Below are 21,386 nucleotides of genomic sequence, written 5' to 3'. Positions count from 1 at the left end.
TGAGAAATCCTCCTGGAGTACTGACAAGAAAAAGACACTATACCACACTGCATACAGTCATTATTTATTATTAATCTCTGGATCTCTTCTACAGAATGTCTTTTTCCCGTCTTCACCTCACCCAGTTATGGCAGATGGCCCCGCCCCTACCTGAGCCTGGTTCTGCCGGAGGCATCTTCCTGTTAAAAGCGAGTTTTTCCTTCCTACCGTTGCCAATGTGCTTGCTCAAAAGGGGTCATGTGACTGGTGGTGCTTTGTCTATTGTGTGGGGTCTTTTCCTTAGAATATAAAGTGCCTTGAGGCAACTCTGTTGTTGTGATTTGGCGCTGTATGAATAAAATTCAATTGAACTGAACAAAATTAAGTTGTATTCACTGTGTGTGTGTGAATTATGTCTTATGTCTTCGCTAATAAAGCAGGCTGGATCACCTGTGGAGATACTTTACTAATAAAGCTCACTGGGCTTGATTTTCCAGTCCTCTGATGTCTACGAAAGATATCAACACAACCATGATGATGATTTGTTGTAAATAGAGATCAGTCATGGAAGAGTCAATAGTTATTTTATTATGGGCTGATCAATAGTTATGGACATATAATCATCTCTCTACAATACAACATAAGATCATAAGAGCATGACAGACCACTTCAACAGAATTTCATATTTTAGAAAATCAATAAATAAGATCATAAATAAACCAAATACATGTTTTCAACTTAGATATAGATTCGTAAGTACTAATATTGTGTCTGCATGCGTTATGAAACACCCTTATCATTTTCTGTACAAACACCAGAAATCGGTTGCAGGGATAAGTAGAGAGTTAATTTACAGAATGACCCAATGAGGCTACCAGACCGTACAGAGGGAAGGCCCAACATAGAAAACAAGAGACTCAGGAAGCACTTTATAGAGACCTTGCATCCAATGTATCTTCGACATGGTTTTATATATATACAAATGATACACATCCAAATTTCGAATGCACACACACACACACACACACACACACACACACACACACACACACACACACACACACACACAGACTGTGATTAACAGATCAACATGTCTGGGAGACCCTGATTTTAAAAATGACCTGTTCTTTCCCGTTCCTTCCTGAGGAAAAACGCAGAGAATCAGGGAGCTCAAATCCGCCACTGGTTGGAGTTGCAGAGATGTTCAGCATCAGTATATCTAAAGTTGAATGAATGTCCAGAACTATTAAAAAACTAAAAAGATACATAAAACAGAAATTGCTAAATCTTTATTTCTTTTCCCATTTAATTCTATATTCTGCTACTTGGCCACACTGTATAGAGAAAAAAATTCAATGACAATCAACTCTTTAAACTCTTTTAAAAATAAAGGTATTTTCAATTTCTTTAGTAAAATTCAACTAAATATTTACAGAATAGGAGTCATCAGTCCTATTTGATTCTAATCTGACTTTTTAGGTCACTCGGTCCTGCTCCTACCACCTGAGGAATATCACTTTCTTTACATTTATGATTCATGGGTTTATTTCATTCTTTTAACAAACCAGAATTATTATATCTGAGGGTTTTTTCTAATTAACGTTTATTTCATTCTAACTTAGTTCCCAGTTTGTCTTAATTGCTTGAAAATATTTGGGTTTATTGTTTCTATTTGTCTGGGTCTTAATTTTAGTCTTCCTAATTATTATTGTATGCCAGGCACATATCAGAAACAAGATTTTAGAAAATCAAAACAGGTGTTACAATAAAAACACAGAGAATTTTTAAAGTGGTGACTCACTCTTATAGAGTCTTAGCAAACACATCCATCAAAGTCTCATCAGGCAAGCTGTGATATCATTTGACCAAACTAACAAATATTAATACTTCTTCTGTATTATTTATTCCATTTTAGTTCATTCATTTTTTTGCAGATCTATTTTCAGTTTTTAGTACGTTAAATATAAAACCCTTAACCAGATATCAACCACAAATCAATAAATAGATTCTAAACTGTTCAGAATGTCTGGCTCCACAATGCATTTTGGAACTGCTGTGCATACAAACCAGAGTGCAGCGAGCGCTCCTCACCAGCAACCAGGGAGCTGCTCCCACTTCACGCTTAAAGACAATTTGCTGCACTCCTCAGTTGTAGAATGACCTGCCTGAGCAACTCCAGCACGCTTTCTTTCCTGTTAGAGAATCATTAAAATCATTGGATCTTCTTATGAATTTTAATATATAGCTTTGACCTGCTAATTTGCACTGCTCTCGAGTGGTTGTCATTATTGAAATTAACTTGTACTGCCAGTGAGTTAGTGCAATGTTAGCAAATCAGTCACAGAACATTCTCCTCTTGTTTGTCATGTCTGTTTGTCACAGATACAACAAAACAGAGATATTTTCTTTACATTTTCTCTGGCAGCCCTGATCTTCCACAGCTCTTTAACATTTTTGTTTTTATCACTTTTAATAATCTTAGTTTAGCTTTTATTTAGCAGTCATTTCTGCATGTCCAACCAACACTTTAATTTGAGAAACGTGCAAATTTTAATACAGGACATTAAAAATGTATGTCTCCCTGCTTCCTGCTCACATTTGTGTCATGTTGTCCGCACTCAACACGTCTCCCCAAACTCACAGACAGTAAGCTTGCTACTGGAATACAAAAGAAATGATTCTGTAAATGCAAAAACCAAAAATCCAAAGCATATTCAATCTGCAGTGGTATGGCCCTTTCATCTTGATAAGAAAGGTGTTTTACGCTGAATATGGCTCACTGTCATTATCATTAAAACACAGAGGTAATCAAATCCTGTACAAAATTACGTTCCTTCACCACACACGCTAACACACACACCTCATCATTACAAAAGAAGAAAATAATACAGAATACTTTCATTAACAACACTTCATCATTATTATCTTAGAATCATCTGCAGAATTCTCTGAATCCTACTGATGATTTCCAGATTGTTGAAGAAATGAATGGCAGTTTGTTAATAGATACATGTTGGTATACATAGCAGTTGTAGTAGTATAAATGTCATTATCACAGTTTAACAACATGAAGTGGCTCAGAGAGAATCAGCTTGGCCCTAAACATTTTCCTTTGTCACTGATGAAGCAGCTTCTTAGCCAAGAAGTCAAATCTAAGACCCAGATGAAATTGGAATGTCTTCTCATTTTAGTACCCAGGTCAAAATGTCTCATTATGTGTAAGCAGTAACAGGCAGCAACTTCACGTCAGTACTGAGTTATTTCTGTTGAAGGAGAAGTCTGCAAAAATGTGATCAGCCCAAACATACTGAACTTAATAAGCTTCAATCTGGTTTTTCTGGGTACTCCAAGACTTTGGCACACTGACATATTTTAATTCCAAAGAGACAAAATCAGAATCAAAGCAACGTGGATTCAAACCTTTACCCATTAGTATCAGACAGTGTCTCTTTGTTAACACCACCAAACGATGTGTTTTTAACGAGCCCAAACTACGATAAACCTGATGACATCATCAGGGTTATGATGCATTTCACCAAACTTTAAGAAAAGTATTCATAAGGTGCAATTACACACAAAGTCTCTGTAATCAGGCAAACTGAAATGCATTTGGCAAAACCCATTAGATGGAATTCAACCGCTGACTGTGAATTCTCTCCCGAAGCTTCCAGACGTAGAAGACAAATTTATTGAGCGCAGCTGGAACCATCTGTTTCAAATATCTGATGTAAAGATAGCAAATTTAAAAAAGGGCATAGAGGGCTTCATGATAAGGTGTGAAAATATGTTTCTTTCTCTTGATTCCAACTATTGTCTGTACTTTTCCTCATCCTGTTGGCTAACAAGGGCTAATATTTGAGTTGCTAATGCAGCTGAATTCACAAGTACTTTCACTTTGCATATGGTGCAAATGCCCCATTGAACTCAACTTGGGGCACCAAAAGGTGAGCAAACAGCTTTTCATGAATGAAGTAGCTGCTAGCTGCTTCTGAGAGTTTCATGACAGAATCAAATGGCTTACCACCTCTCTTCAACCCTCAAATTACAAACTTCTATTTTAGTTTTGCAACTATAATCCAACAAGAATATTTTACATTGTAGATTATTAACCAACCGAATCATAATTTCTGCTTCTGGCATGAATTTGTTGTGTTTTGTAGTCAGAATCACATGCAATAAAGTTTACTTTATGGCCTGGTAACACAAGCTAGAGCGTTAACATCCCACACAAGATCACTGGCTGTCAAATTTTTCTATTAGTCATACACTTGAACTTTGTTTTCACTCACTGTTTGACCAGGCACTAAACCTACTTAGCTACTTGGCTATTTTAGGAAAAGATAATAGTTGTGGTTAAAATAAAATATATATGGCTATCACTGGATGGCTACTGAAAACTAAATTTTGAGCCCCTTCTGTCCAAAAACGTATGATACATTTTTGAACAGCTCAGGTAAGCTTATATCAATGTCATTATTGGTTTTAACCCAAATAAATTTCAGTATTTTACCTCAGTGAATGTAAACAAATGTAAAGGGTGATCAGCTGAACACTTTTAGTGCATAACTACTGTGGCTTTACTTCAGCTTCAAATCATGGCAAGGTCATCTGTTACAGTTGAGGTTAGAAGTTTGCATAAACTCCTCATGGGCATAAATGTAATGGAAATTTTGAGCTTTTCATGATCACAATTCTTTCTTTTTTCTACTGTTCTTTCTTTTCCGGAATTATTTTAGAAAACTAAAAAAAGAATTGAGTGCACAAGTTTGAATTTATTTTGATTTTTTTGTTTTCTCTAATCCAGACAGGGTCATGGTACTGATTGGAAGGTTGGTGGTTCAATCCCTGGCTACTCCAGTCTCATGTCTAAGCATCCTTGGGCAGGATGCTGTCTGATGCTGTCTAATGTGTGTATGAATGTAACATAGAAATCACTTGTATGTAGACGTAGATGATGTGGTAAGTTGTATAAAGTGCTTTAAGTGTTCAAGTAGAGTAGAAAAGTGCTAAGAACCCGTCCACTTACATATCAACTTCTCATTAGTGATCATGTCTGACAGTGGTAGTTGTTCTTTGAAGCATAAACATTATTTTCCAGCACCTACTGGATTGATGAATAGTTAGAGCAATGGTAAAGTCTAAGGAACTCAGTGAAGATCTAAGGAGAATTATAAATTTATACAAGTTGGAAAATCTGTTAAAACTATTTCTAAACCACTACAGTTTCCAAATCATCAGTTCAAACAACTGTACACGAGTACAAGTTATTCAGATGTGTTACCACCTTCACCCTCAAATGAGAGGAAATTACTCAGGATGTTCAGGAACAACCCAGGAACCACTCAGGCTCAAGCCTGGCATGAGCTGTAAACTGCTGGAACACCAGCGTCACTGTCCATGGTAAAGTGTGTTTTAAATAGCTGGGGATCAAAGGCTACTGACCAAGCAAAAAGTCTACTCTCCAAAATTGAAACCTTCAAGCTTGACTGAAATTTGCAGTTGCCCAAATGGAAAACCTTCTGGTGAACGTGGCCTGGGAGACATTAGCTGAGCAATCTGGCCACAATAACGAGAGCTATGCTTGGAGGAGTAAAGGTGATGCTTGCAGCGTTAATAACACTGTACCAGCTGTTAAGCATGGTGGTGGCAGCATCATGCTGCCAGTGGTACATTGCACAAAGTGGATGGAATAATGGAGGACAACCTCCAAACCTCAACTTCAACTCGAACCAACAGCTAGATGGGTGAAAAAAAGACAATGATCCCAAACACAAATCAAAACTTTTTGGAATAGATAAAGCAGGAAAACATTAAGATTCTGGAATGGTCTTCCCAAATCCCTGGACTCGAACCCTACTGTAAATGTGTGGACTAACTGATTAACTCATTTAAATGAACTTTTCCAATTCTGCCAAGAGCAGTACTCAAACATCATCAAACATTGTTTATGCGTACCAAAAGCGTCTGGTCGAGGTGCAGCTTGCTAAGGGGACATTTAACCAAATAACACGTAGGAGTACGCGTTTGAGGTTGCATGTATAATTTTGACCCTGTGTGGATGAAAGAAAATCCAAAATAAACTCAAACTTGTTTTTTAAGTCCATTAAAGATGTATGTGGCACAGGCCACCCTGGAAAAAGAACAGTTAAAAGAAATGAGTAAAAGCCCCAAATTACTGTGATATTCATGCCCATGATGAGTGTCAGCAAACGTCTGACCACAACTGTATGTACTGTATCTCTCTCAGCACCATCAATGCACTCTGCCCAACACTGTTTCAGTACCTGGTAAAAGACAAATCACCTTGAAAGCCAACAAGGAGAAACAAACTAAAGTCAAACCAAAGAAAGGGAGGATTTGCAAACCTGTGCACAGGTGGTGATACAAACACTTTTATGACACACTGCTGCCTTTCTGACAGTATGAGCACTTAATAATTCATGTGAAGGCTTTCTGCTTACACAAGAAGCATTAAAATAAAATTTTTGGTCAGCACAGCATTGAACTGCAGAGACAGAGCAACCATGTCAGACAGGCTTGAAACTACTCAAATATGGAAAAGCTCCAGTGAAGTTGTCTGAAGGCTTGTGTTAGCAGTGTCTCTGTCTCTGTTTGTCCACTGAAGGATGTCCAAACTATAAAATTGTATTGAAATTTGCAAAATAACAGAGATCTTCTTAAACCATTTCAGTCATTTTTAAGAGGGTTCATCTAGAGGAAGGAAATACTAGTTGATAATTACGTGGAGATGGAGAGGAAGATGAACAATCGTGATCACGGCATTCTCCAGAGGGGGGAGTGATACGCTGTTTTATACGACACCAGTCTGCAGTGTTCATTCAGCCACAAGACCAAAGAAATTGCCTGTGAGCACTCATGTGTTCATTATGTATGAGTGGCATGTGAAGTGTTTTCATGTCACACAAGATTATTATTACTTCTGTGTGTTTATGTAAGATTGTCCATCACTTCTGTGCAGTACTCATTTGTACAAGTTAAAAAGGCATTTAAAAGACACCTGTATGATCTGACCAAATCTGTTCAGCTGATAACCCCAAACAATTAAAAGAATGAACGTTTGGATTTCATAGCGTCACCATTCAGCGGTGCAGATTTCAGGGATCTGACCCCATGCCTTCCCGTCTCCTGTGTGGGATCTACAGAGGCTACAAAAACACAAGTAAAAAACATAAAAGGTGCTAGAATGAGTTTTTCTGTCCCTGGTTACTATTGCAATGCAACATGGCAACAAACAGCATAACCACAGTTACTTCACCCACTGGATTTTGGGCTACCCTTATGAAACCAATCACCACCTTTGTTACTTTGGAGTCAGGAGTGATCGTATTTGAGCAAGTGTCTGTGTGAGGCCTAATATGAACTACCTGATTCAGCAAGTCCTTTCAAAAGTGATAAAATTAGCTAATATACCATGATAACTTTTGGAGAAATTTATTTAAGGGATTTAATGAGAGGAGTTGACACATTTTGAACACGAGTCTAGTGGAGCTAAAGATTAGGTTGGCTGATTTCATTTTTGTGACCTGGAAAGCACAGCCACTCATTTATAGACAGTGCATGAACGTGCTATACCCCGTGGAAGAAGACCTGCTTCCTCTGTAGATATGTAAACTTGTTAAGTCAAACTCGTGTTATGGTTCAACACCTGATTATGAGATAGATCCCACCTGTGAAACTCCAGTCAGGAGAGTGTTCCCTACTATACACTCACTCTGTGAAAACTGATGAATATAAACTGAAATTTTAAAACCAATTTTGGGGTGTCTGCCATGTAGCTGCTGTAAAGAATGTTTAAACATGACCGAGTTTGGACCATGTGGACCATGAGTTTGGATCCAGAGGAAGCATGGTTACATTTACAGGTAACTAAATCAGTCAGGAGACAGGTGAGCATTGGGAAAGGGCACATGTTCCATCAATGTTCCAGCTCTATTTATCCTCAGAGTGCATTGTGCATAATGAAATAATATATCCAGATGCGTCTAAACCCTTTTCCTTTGTGTGGACAACCATACATTTGTTGTGTTCTGTGTGAATGGTGTGTACTGCGTGTCAACCCTGTGTGGCTCTGGCAGTGTCCTCATAGCCTTGTCTGAGCCTCAGGGATGTAGATCTCGATGCTGTCAGCGCTCTCTGTAGCTGAGTTTTGTCGTACAGATGCTGCTCTCTTGGCGGCCATCAGGCGCTTCCTGGCCTCCTGCCGCTGTTTCTCTGAGCTTTCCAGTGAGCGGTCTCTGGCCAGAGGGGGGTGATGATGGGGCCCCTTGGGTGGCTTTTTTGGCACTGGAGGTGGGAGCCGCCTCTCCTGGGAGGGGGATGGTAGGAGGGAAGGGCAGAACATTTCAGGAAAAAGACATACTTATTTGTGTGTGTGTGTGCGTGCGTGCGTGCGTGCGTGCGTGCGTGCGTGCGTGCGTGCGTGTGTGTGTGCGTGTGTGTGTGTGTGCGTGTGTGTGTGTGTGTGTGTGTGTGTGTGTGTGTTAATGTATGCCTAGGAATGAGAATGAGTTAAGATGACTTCCATTCTGTAGAATTCTGCATGAGTCACCCACTGATTATCAGAATCTTTCCATTTTCTCTTTCAAATAAGGTTTTTTGGTTGCTGTGTAACAATCTATATGCTTGAAGACAGCTGAAGTCATACCTCTGACAGAGACATGTATTTGTCTGAACAAACAAGGCTTTGGCATGATTGTAAGCTAGATATGTTCAAGTGAGAAAGGGTCCTTTTGTCTGTGTGCATGCATCTTTCCTATCTATCATGTGGCAAGGACTGCTCCTGCACATATGACATTTTCTTTATTTCCTTGCAGGACTGATATAGCTCCAATTTATTCAATATTTAGATTCCACTCTATGGCACCATAAATGTCCTGAAATAATTATTTTATAGCTCTGTGCTTCAGTCTTTTCTCTTCATTTTTACACTTCCTGCTGATCCCAGCTATTAAAATGCGAGTACCGTCTCATTTTAATTGCTAAAAATATGAACTGAAGGCGGGCTTGAAAACAAAACTTTCGACAATTTTGCTAAAATTATTGCTGCTCTTTAAGCTAGCTAAATTACAAAAATCATATAATTGAAATGATACAATTAATGATGGCAAAGGCAAAAAACGTTCCCTTTTTGAACGTGGTCGGGTTGTTGAACTGCATAAGCAGTGAGGTGGGACGCAGTAGGACAGTCATTTGGACTTTCTTAAATGATCCTGGTGGCTAAAAAGTCAAGTGGAAGACCCAAAAAAATGTCTCAGCACTGAGCCAGACAATATAATTGGCTGTCCATCAAGGCATTGGACGATCCTCGACCCAAATTAAGGCCGTTACTGGTGCAGCCCCATAACCATCAGACTGCATTTGAGACTGAAGGGCTTCAAAAACAAAACAAGGCCTCGTCTCCCTGAACGCCACACAACTGACCCTTTGCACCAAACATGGGACACTGAAAGGTGGAGGAAAGTTTTATTCTCTGATGAGAAAAAACGTAACCTTGATGGTCCTGATGGTTTCCAACGTTACTGGGACGACAAGCAGATCCCACCTGAGATGTTTTCTACATGCCACAGTGGACGGGGGTGCCATAATGGTCTGGGGTGCTTTTCCTTCAGTGGAGCAATGGAGTTCAGGGGTGCAGGGGCGTCAAACGGCCACTGGCTATGTCCAGATGTTGCAGAGCATCCCTCATGACTGAGGGCCCTCGTCTGTGTGGTAACAACTGGGTTTTTCAAAAGGACAGTGCTACAGTGCACAATCCCCGCTGGACAAGGGACTTCTTCCAGGAGAATAATATCACCCTGCATGTTCCCCTGATCTAAATCCAATTGACAACAGTAGATGCCCTTCGTGCGGCCGTCTTCACCACTCACTTCATGGAAAAGCTTGCATCAAGCATGCCGCAACAAATTTCCAAGTGCTCAACAATAACGGTGGAGCTACTCATTACAGAGTTCATGTTTGGAACTTTGATTTCTGTTTGGGGGGGGGGGCCTTACAGGTTTTTTGGAGGTGTGGGCCTAACCTTTTGATCAGCTGTAAAACAGCCTGTTCCAGTTTTAGTGTTGTTTTCAATAAATTGCAGGCTCAAAAAATGTTTTGCTCCCATTTCTTCTTGTTGCATGTTGAAGCTCTACTTGGAACCTTGTTAAGATCCAACCATGCAAAATATGATTTTTGGCCATTTCTTAAGTGGGCTTAAACTTTTGATCGGGACTGTACTAACTAAATGGAAAGATATGCAAATAAAAATCTGCTATTGATTGAAGTAACAGAAGAATGAGAAGACTTGCTGTGTACATTGGAAATAAAATATCTGAATTATACTTCAATCATAAAGGGTTAGCCTGAGCTTCATTTCCTTATAAATGCACCTACTGTGAACTGGTGTGTAGCAGTTTGATGTCCTGTAAAATGTTTTAGCCACACAACAAACAAAGCAAAAAGCCACAGACAGGAAGGTGGCTGTAAGTGAAAGAAGGAAGCAAGAGCAGAGAGCAGCATGGATAGATGGATGGAAAGACAGACATGATGAATCCTAGGAGGCCCACAGGGGTCAAGGCCTTGTGCTGTTGGCATTGCTCTTATGTTGACTGATGTTTGCAAGCACCTTCACTGTCAATACACACACAAAAAAACACACACAAGAAAGAAAAAGACAACAATGAGAGCAAATTAAAAAGCCAGTTAATATTCACAATGATGCTGAACATCTGCAACATTTACAGATCCACTCACACGTATGCACAGGCAACAGTATCTGTATAACCACAGAAACCTCAGCTGTCATTCACATTAATGATAAAAGTTTTTTTCTTGTTCTTTTTTTTCAAGTGGGGAAGGGGGCAAAATTGTCAGATGCTTTTGTTTTTTGTGACTTTTGTTAGGACACCCTGCCAACTTTACATGGATAGAGATTTTAAGCCAAAACATGATTTTTTTTCCTGACATTTTCTCAGTTTTTGTAAACAAGGAAAATCAAAACATGATACCAGAGTGATTGCAAAAATAATTCCACACCTACACTCTTTGGTGAAAGTACAGTAATTATGCTGTTATTGTTATTGTTAGAAAAACCCTTACACAACCTGTGAACCTTAAGGGATGTTCCAAAGTAGGTCACCATCCAAAGTAATGAGTAGACGCTCCTATTTCCCCTACTGCTGCCTTCACTGAGTCTGACACTCAAAGACTGTGTTCATTTTATTCTGCTAACAGTGAAACATTAGTGTAGGCTCACCTTACATCTGAGTTAAAGGTGTGAGAGTGTCAGCATAACTTATAACTTCATGACTGGTATGAATGCAATTTGCAATTTGTACACTGGCTGTTTAATGTGTAGGTTCCAGGTTGGACTCTCTGTTGCCTTCAGAATTGCCTCAATTCTTCATGGCATAGATTCAACAAGTTGCCGGAAACATTCCTCACGATATGTGGGTCCCATTCTACCACATCCTATATTAGATTGAGATCTGGTGACTGAGAAGGCCATTTGAGAATACATTCAAATCACCTTTCGTCCACATTCCGATGCTCAGCAGGACATCTTGACCATGTTGACATGTCTACATGAACTGAGCTGCTCCTATGTGATTATCCGGTTAGATATTTGCAAGGAGTTGAACAAGTATACCTAATAAATTGGTTGGTAAACATATATGAAATAAATGGACTGGTTTCTTTTGTTACTCACGATCAAACATATTAATATGTCATACAATTAACATCAGTGGATGCACGTCTGAGAGGGGCTTAAGAACACACATGAATAAGGACCTTAAAATGAACAGTTTGTGTAATAGTAACTGTTAAAAAAGGCAAAGTGCTTTCAGTTTGCAATCTTGTAAACCCTGGACAGATTAAATCAAGTATAAGAAACAGATCCTGGTTGTCACACTGAATATTTTTTCATTTTTATCTGACTGTGTTTGCTCATGTTCAGTATTTAAGCCTTCCAACAACTTTGCAGGCACATTTATGTCACTAAGCAGTCTGACATCATCACACTCAGACCCCTGTGAGTTCAACAGTTAGATGCTTAAAACAAACAGATCCAGCAACATTTAACTTTTTGGATCTTCAACAATCATCATGACTTTTTTACAGAACATGACAATAACAAGGACTGTACTATCATAGAGCCAGATGGTTTTTTCTGATTACAGTCCTGGGGGAGACAATTGTTTTAGTGTTGCTTACTTTTCTCTGATGTCAACACAGTGAACCAAGTTTTTATATTATTTTTATTTTTTTAAATCATTAAGTCGGACATGAAGTCTGACAGAGTCACATGAGGTTTGCTTTAGGCTGTAACAGAGCCACGTCACTAGAAGGTTATCTGTAGCTTTCAGTCATTTGAGAGTTATGGAAAACTGCTTGCTCTAAGATTCTGTGCTGTCATGACTCAAACCTTGATTTTCAATATTTACACTTAGCTTAAGGTTAATTATTTTAATTAAATGCAGGTACCATGTCAAGTCTAGTGTATTGTGTATATATCAACTGAACTTGTGTAAAACTGACTTAAATAGTATTTAAATATATAAATAAATATAATAAATGCATTATTATTATTATTATTATTATTAATATTATAAGTCAAAATCATGATGTGTAGCCACACATATTAGTTTTAGGAATGTTTTGAGCAGGAATCTTTGACCTCTAATGTGTCAGCAGTGAATGCTTAAAAAGGTTTGAAGGAACCGACAGAGGTCATCTTTTGGCAAGTAATGCAGTGAAAGAGCTGGATCAGCAATCATGTAGCCAATGGATGATGGAAGTTGTGAATGTACCTTTCTGTCTGGGGGATCCAAGGGCCGCCAGTTGTTGGCTCTGAGCTGGTGAAGCTCATCAAATTTGAGGCTTATGTTCTCGATTGACAACTGAAGCATATCCCAAAAACCGGCCAGATCTGAGGCTACTGGACGAGGGTGGGCTTTGGGGTTCTATGACAGTAGATAAGCAGGAAGAATAGAAAAAAAACAAGAAAATGAATAAAAAGTTGTTATACACACTCTCATGTTAAACTTTGTATATATAGTATCTCAAAAAACTTGTCTGTGAATTCTGTCTGTGTATTGTAAATATTCTCATTCTTTTCTATTCTTACTCTATTTCTATTCAAGTACAACACTCCCGTACTTATTCTTAGTTTATCTTATTTCTGTATGGTTGTTTAAATGTATATTTGAATTTTTTCATTTTCATTTTATTATTTTTACACACATTTGATCCAGGAGGACAATATTTCGTCCCACCGCATACTTGAGCGTATATATTGTTGGGCTGACAATAAAACACTACTTGACTTGACTTGAAATAGTAAAAGATACTGGTATGCAGTTATAGAAATATATGATGACATTTTGTATGATAAGCTTGGCATTAATTACCATTTGCCATTACTAATATTTTATTACATTCAGTTGATCAGTCAATCAAATATTCACTGTATAATCAAAGTAAAGGTTTTTTCTTCAGTAAATGAAACAATTTAAAAGGTTAAACATTAGAAAACACAAGAAAAATATTGGAAAATTTGAAATTAAAAAGCTCATTAAAAGGAAAAGGAAGAAATGAAATTTAAAAAAAATTTTTTTTTAGTTAGGCTTAAGTCTGCTACACAGAAACAAAACGCTTTCCACTGCTTCAGACTCACCAGGTTCTCCTCACACAGCTCCCTGAACTGCTCAAACTTCTGGGACATCAGAAGCTGAGCACTTCCCATAGCACTTCTCATCTTCTCTAGGACTATAAGCACAGACACAGAGCTTAGAAAGAGACTCTTCTACATATTGATCTGTTCTTAACATGCACATACTACAACATCACTGATTGGCAACTAACAAATTTGTTTAAGCCTCAGGAGCTTTTCTGAGAGCTTGACATTTGAACCTACTCTGATTGTGGGTGTAACCCTGTCCCATTAAATGCCATTGCTCTTGATGCTCAATTTTATGACTGTTTGAATTTGTTTTACATACCAGAGCTGACTACCTGGTCACACACAATCCTGAGGACTATATTATTATTTACAGTAGTGTAAAATTCGAATATCTTGGAACCATTCGTATTTTTCTGATTTTAACGCAGAAAAGTAAACTGTCACATAAACTACATTCATTACACACAAAGTACAATATAGTCATTGCATCAATGGCTAACAATAACTATAATAAATATAATATATATACAATATATTTACACTACCAGTCAAAAGTTTTGGAATACTTTTCCAATTTTTTTCTTGTAAATTATGCAGTTTAGCGTCTAATTGCACTCTGAAATGAAAGCAAATCACAAATAAGCAATTGGAGTTAAAAATAATCATGGAATCAATTTATAGATCAAAGTGTATTCTAAACTTTTGACTCATCAAAGTAGCCTCCTTTAGTAGATATAACAGCTGTACACACCCGTGGCATTCTTTCTACAACAGAAATCAGATATTCTTCAGAAAGTTCTTCCCATATCTGCTGCAGAAGTTCCCATAAATGTGGACCTTGTAGGTTGCTTTGCTTTCACACTTCTGTTCATCCCAAATCAGCTCGATGGGGTTTAAGTCCGGAGACTGAGACACTCCGTGTTTTCAAGCTTACCATCTTCTTTTTTCCTGAGGTAGCTCTGGCATAGCTTGGACTTATGTTTTGGTCCTTACAGTGGGGCAAAAAAGTATTTAGTCAGCCACCGATTGTGCAAGTTCCCCCACTTAAAATGATGACAGAGGTCAGTAATTTGCACCAGAGGTACACTTCAACTGTGAGAGACAGAATGTGAAAAAAAAAAATCCATGAATCCACATGGTAGGATTTGTAAAGAATTTATTCGTAAATCAGGGTGGAAAATAAGTATTTGGTCAATAACAAAAATACAACTCAATACTTTGTAACATAACCTTTGTTGGCAATAACAGAGGTCAAACGTTTACTATAGGTCTTTACCAGGTTTGCACACACAGTAGCTGGTATTTTGACCCATTCCTCCATGCAGATCTTCTCGAGAGCAGTGATGCTTTGGGGCTGTCGCCGAGCAACACGGACTTTCAACTCCCGCCACAGATTTTCTATGGGGTTGAGGTCTGGAGACTGGCTAGGCCACTCCAGGACCTTCAAATGCTTCTTACGGAGCCACTCCTTTGTTGCCCGGGCGGTGTGTTTTGGATCATTGTCATGTTGGAAGACCCAGCCTCGTTTCATCTTCAAAGTTCTCACTGATGGAAGGAGGTTTTGGCTCAAAATCTCACGATACATGGCCCCATTCATTCTGTCCTTAACACGGATCAGTCGTCCTGTCCCCTTGGCAGAAAAACAGCCCCATAGCATGATGTTTCCACCCCCATGCTTCACAGTAGGTATGGTGTTCTTGGGATGCAACTCAGTATTCTTCTTCCTCCAAACACGACGAGTTGAGTTTATACCAAAAAGTTCTACTTTGGTTTCATCTGACCACATGACATTCTCCCAATCCTCTGCTGTATCATCCATGTGCTCTCTGGCAAACTTCAGACGGGCCTGGACATGCACTGGCTTCAGCAGCGGAACACGTCTGGCACTGCGGGATTTGATTCCCTGCCGTTGTAGTGTGTTACTGATGGTGACCTTTGTTACTTTGGTCCCAGCTCTCTGCAGGTCATTCACCAGGTCCCCCCGTGTGGTTCTGGGATCTTTGCTCACCGTTCTCATGATCATTTTGACCCCACGGGATGAGATCTTGCGTGGAGCCCCAGATCGAGGGAGATTATCAGTGGTCTTGTATGTCTTCCATTTTCTGATGATTGCTCCCACAGTTGATTTTTTCACACCAAGCTGCTTGCCTATTGTAGATTCACTCTTCCCAGTCTGGTGCAGGTCTACAATACTTTTCCTGGTGTCCTTCGAAAGCTCTTTGGTCTTGGCCATGGCGGAGTTTGGAGTCTGACTGTTTGAGGCTGTGGACAGGTGTCTTTTATACAGATGATGAGTTCAAACAGGTGCCATTCATACAGGTAACGAGTGGGGGACAGAAAAGCTTCTTACAGAAGACGTTACAGGTCTGTGAGAGCCAGAGATTTTCCGTGTTTGAGGTGACCAAATACTTATTTTCCACCCTAATTTACGAATAAATTCTTTACAAATCCTACCATGTGAATTCATGGATTTTTTTTTCACATTCTGTCTCTCACAGTTGAAGTGTACCTCTGGTGCAAATTACTGACCTCTGTCATCATTTTAAGTGGGGGAACTTGCACAATCGGTGGCTGACTAAATACTTTTTTGCCCCACTGTATCTTGTTGTAGGATGAACCCCTGACCAACTATAGGTGCATACCAGAGGGTCCTGCATGGGCCTGCAGAATGCTGTGGTAGCTGTTTTGGTTCAGGGAGCCTCTCACTCTGTACACCCTGGATCCAGCAAACAGCCCCAGACCATCCCACTTCCCCCTCCATGTTTGACAGTTGATGCCACACGCTGTTGAACCATCCTTTCACCTCCTTGTTGGCGTACAAAAATCCTGCGTGGTGAACCGAAGATTTCAAATTTTGCTTCATCACTCCGTAATCCAGTCTTCAGTAGTGTAATGGCGGTGTTTCATGGCCCAGGCACGTCTCTTTGTCTTATTCTGATGTCTTAGCGATGGTTTTCTTGCTGCAACTCGTCCTGTTAAACCTGCAGCTCGGATCCTTCTCTTCACAGTTGAAACTGAGACTTGCTTATTACGAACACTATTAAGCTGTTATTAAGCAACCTCAGTCCACCTCTTGTGAATCTCTCTCAAGTAATTGACACTTTTCTTGGCAATCTTCCTAAGGCTGCAGATGTCTCTATTACTTGTGCACCATTTGCTAGCAGACTTTTCCCTTCCATTAGTATGCTTCCATACAGCACTTTGTTAACAACCAATCTTTTCAGCAGTGACCTTCTGCAGCTTTAGGACCCAATATACTCGCTATATTGGTCATGTTACCATTTATCGAGCACTGAGGGCAAAAGTACTTTTCCAGAAAGCCTAATCTTATCAAACTGTTTCACACTCTGTGCGCTATATAAATAAGATTTAATTGAACTGATATATCATCACAATGGAGGTAATACACTGTATTTATAGTATTTCAGTAGCAGTTGACTCAAACGCAACTTATTGAATGAGATTCTAGGAAACAATCAAATTTATATGTTGCCTCCTAAACCTCTGGAAGAGGATTCAAGCATTAGGAAAGCACACACACACGAAGGATGGGGTCTGAGAGAGATTTTTTGACATGAAGAACAACAACAACACACACACACAAAGACGTACTGTCCTCAGGCAGGTCATTCTCCCGCTGGTCGAGTTCCATCTGTCGACACCAGCCTTCCATGCGGTCGGTTTCAGCCTGCAGCAGCTTCAGAAACCACCGTCCGTCTCTCTGGCAAACTGATCTCTGCACCACCTGCCATTTAAATAATGAAACTCACTACAGAAAACTGTATACTGTACTTTCTACAGGGTTGATAAGTTAGTTGTAATTCACGTCACAAGAATTTAGCCTTGGCCATGAGGACACTCCTGAAACCCAAGCTGCCCCCATCTGTATGTGCACGATAGAGAAAGTGCTGTTTTATTGTGCTATGTTAAATAAATATATAACATATAAAATCAGAGAAAGTGCATCTACATACATACACAAATAAATACGCAAACAATAATAATTTCCCACTTGCCCAGTTTGGGGGTCACTCCCTCAAGTGCTAAGATTACCACGGGGACTCCAGTTGCCTTGACCCGCCACATCTTCTCTAGCGTTTCTCTCTGCCCTTAGTATTTGGTAGCGAGCTTCTCAGGATCCTTCTTCCTAATGCTATCACTTAGTATAGATACAACTATCACTATGGCCATCTTCCTCTGCTTGTCCACTACCACTATGTCAGATGGCTAATCCATCACCAGTTTGTCCATCCGTATCTAGAAGTCCCACAGGACTCGGTCATTCTCAACCACCCTGGGGGACGTCTCCCATTTTTGCCTCAGGACTTCTAGGTCATACTCGACACAGATGTTTCTGTATAATATCCAAGCCACGTGGTTATGGTGTTACATGTATGCCTTGCCTGCTAGAATCTTGCCGTTATGTGCTGGATTGTGTCAGGGTCTTTGCACAGCTAGCACCTAGGGTCTTGCCTGGTGTGGCAGACCCCAGCCTCTACACTTATAGGTTGTTGCTGTTTTACCAGGGTGTCTGCTGTCTTTTAGTCCAGCTTTGTCCAGGAATTAGTAGGATATTTTATATCAACCACTTCTACCTGCTGGTGGTACATGCCATGCAGGGACCCATTGATGGATTCTTATCTTAATAAAGGTTATCTTAATTCAATTCAATTTTATTTATAAAGTGCCAAATCACAACAACAGTCGCCTCAATGCGCTTTACATTGTAAGGTAGACCCTACAATAATACATACAGAGAAAAACCCAACAATCATATGACCCCCTATGATCACGCACTTTGGCGACAGTGGGGAGGAAACATTTTATTAACAACAAGAAACATCCAGCAGAACCAGGCACAGGGAGGGGCGGGGCCATCTGCCAATCAAGTTTAAAGTTTCAAAACTCTAATTTGCAGCAGTCTCCTTAGATTGAAACAGCACCACTGTGAGTCAGTCTGAGCCAGAAAATACTGAAGTTTAATAAAAATAATACTTTTATCGATCTGTGTGTTAAATCAACAGATTAAACATGAATAAATTATTCATTCTATTCAATCTAAAAGACTCAAATTAGGCTTAAAACGTTCCTTTTTGATAAAGCATAGAGTTATGGTGCAATAGGTGTAGTCTGCTCAGGGTTTCCCATGATGCACTGAGTATTTCTTATTTGCTCAACTTTTTTCACTCACTATGTGTTTGCACACAATTCTGTGTTTAATCATTAGTTATTATTAATCTCTTGCTCTCTTCCACAGCATGTCTTTGTCCTGTCTTCCTCCCCTGATGCCATAGAGAAAGAAAAAGATTTATCAAAGGAGCTGTGGGAGAAGATAACTTGAACTTTATAAAACAGGAAAAGGACGTAAAAAGGTATCCAGACAATTGTAGTGTTCAAACTCTAATTAAGAAGTAGAATTATGGTGAAACCAAGCCACGGACAGGTACACCAACAAAAGCTTCAGCCAAAACTGCCAGAAAATTGCAAAGAAAAACCCACAAATATCCACAGCGGACATACAGGACTCGCTGAAAAAAAAAAAAGAGGGGCACTTGAAGAACAATGGGCTACATGGTCCCCAGATGAAAACCACAACTTCACTAATGCCCCAAAGCAGCCTATTTACAATATGCTAAATAACTCGGAAGCAAGCCTCATTACCGGGATGGATTACTTACATTGGGGATTTGGGGATGTATGAGCTACACAGGCACAGGGAACCTGTCCAAAATTGATTTCAAGATTAATCCAGCATGTTATCAGAAAATACTGGAGGAAAATTTGCACTCCTCAGCCCGCAAGCTGTCAATGGGATGCACATGTACATTCCAACATGACAATAATCCAAAACACAAGACTAAATCCACCTTAAATTCTTACAGGATAAAAAGTAAATATTCTAGAGTTGCCATCCCAGTCTCCTGATTACAATGTCATTGAGCCACTTTTGGGATATCTCAAACATGTAGGTCATGTAAGACAGCCCAAGGATTTACAGGACCTGGAGGCATTTTGCCAAGAAGAATGGACAGCTTTACCATCTGCGAAAATAAAATGCATCATCCACAACAACCACAAAATACTTCAAGCAGTCATTGAAGTTAAAGGAGGCAATACACACTATTAGGAACTAGGGTATGTAAACTTTTGATCAGGGTCATTGGGGTAGTTGGGTAGTTTTTTTGACAATGGTGTCATCCAACCACTAACCATTAGTGAAAGAAAAGCTTTTGTATTAGCATCCATATTCTCTAGAGGAGGGGTCGGCAACCCTGGGCACGTGTGCCAGCTAAGGGTTAACTGATGGCACGACAATAGCTGGATTGGCCATCGGGCATACCGGTGGCCAGTCCATTGTTCAGTTGTTTGGTGGTGGCTATGGCGGAGCTTCCACAGAGGCAGCAGGTGGATGAGGGAAAGGGGAGGCAGGAGGAGGAGAGCCCCGAGGCAGCTGCAGGTCCGAGTGTCAGGTGAACTGAACTTCAGGTAAGAAGTTATGACCTGCAGTCTATCTGGGTCAGATATGAACCAAGTTTAGGTGGAGTTTATTTTCATGTTGCTGACTTTTTACAGTCAGTTACAATAACTCGTACTGCGTGCTAGCTAGCATGACGGAGTTTCCATACAGCTGGGTGGGTGCGATAATGTTACTGATAGTGAACTTTATTTTATTCATAAGGTTAGTTAGTAGAGTTGCCAAATGTTCCGTAAAAAACTGGAATCGTCTCGTATTCAGAGAAAATATTACGCGTTTCATGTTGAGCTGAAAAAGAACAGTTTGTCCCGAACTTCAGCTAGAATGGAAAAAGACACAAAGCTGGAGTTATTCTGTGTTTACGCTGCACAGCTGCCTCTTCTTCTCTCATTCTCTCCCCTCTCTCTCCTGTTGCTACTTTAATCATGAAACTGATCAATGATCAGCTGATCGGCTTTTCTCTCTTGTTTGTTTATCGCCCACTTTGCGCCAGAAAGAGGAAACCAGCGGATGTCGCGCTAAACAACAGCAGCACGTTTAAGCTTGATCAGCTGTTGTTAGAATTTATTTAATATTACTTTCTAGTATCAGCTGATGTTTGCTGGAGCCACAGCTGTAAAGCTGCTGGTCATGATATGGTTTGGTTATCTGGTGAGAGGGAAACATGAAGATGAAACCAGGAGATGTCCTTACTGAACCATCAGAGCTGAACAGGTGATGGAGAAGCAGGTTTACCTTTTAGGTGACATGAATGAGTTGAAGGGAAGTTATAAACTGTTTCTGAGAGACAAATAACACCAGGATCCTTTTCTAAGCAGCTGACAGCTGGTAACTGTGCAGGGGCGGGCCTAGCAAAGTGTTGCCAGGGGGGCAGGTAGGGCATTAACAGGGAAAGGGGGGCACAAAGAAATACTTTCTTATTTTCATTTAAAATGTCTCGCTTTTATTAAATAATTATCTGAAGCTTACAACCAAAGTTTTTATTAGATGTAAAATGTATAGAAATCATACATAGACCAACAAGACTGTGTGCATTACTGTCACAACAGCGTTTGTTTTCATTCAAAGGGTTCGTGGCTTTTCCTGTAATACCTGGTGGGCCGGTCTCTAGTCAAAATCCCCGGGCCGATGTTTTGTCCCAGTCCAGCCCTCGGCACAACAGGTGTATTAGGTGTATGGACCAATGTTTTCTTTTCTAATCAAATCAAAAAGCTTTAATGAGCAGCTGGGTTTGTCTCGCATTAACTGGTT

The 21,386-nt window shown here is 39.8% G+C and overlaps 1 protein-coding gene across 1 annotated transcript in view; it reads right to left on the bottom strand.

The window, feature by feature from the left end:
* Positions 1-546: 546 nt before the first annotated feature.
* The window catches only part of LOC113011304 (disks large-associated protein 1-like), a 76,169-nt gene continuing 55,329 nt past the window's right edge, over positions 547-21,386 (bottom strand). The window contains exons 11-14 of the mRNA XM_026150784.2: positions 17,273-17,405; positions 13,655-13,746; positions 12,789-12,941; positions 547-8,305 (exon numbers count right to left, since the gene is read on the bottom strand). Of these exons, the coding sequence (XP_026006569.1) occupies positions 8,081-8,305; positions 12,789-12,941; positions 13,655-13,746; positions 17,273-17,405 (603 nt within the window). The 3' untranslated portion in view covers positions 547-8,080. The remainder of the gene's footprint in view (positions 8,306-12,788; positions 12,942-13,654; positions 13,747-17,272; positions 17,406-21,386) is intronic.

This window comes from Astatotilapia calliptera, chromosome 18 (genome assembly GCF_964374335.1).
Source record: "Astatotilapia calliptera chromosome 18, fAstCal68.1, whole genome shotgun sequence".
Taxonomy (NCBI): Eukaryota; Metazoa; Chordata; class Actinopteri; order Cichliformes; family Cichlidae; genus Astatotilapia; species Astatotilapia calliptera.
Note: the sequence above shows the minus strand (reverse complement) of the source record. Positions and strands in the feature narration are given on the sequence as shown.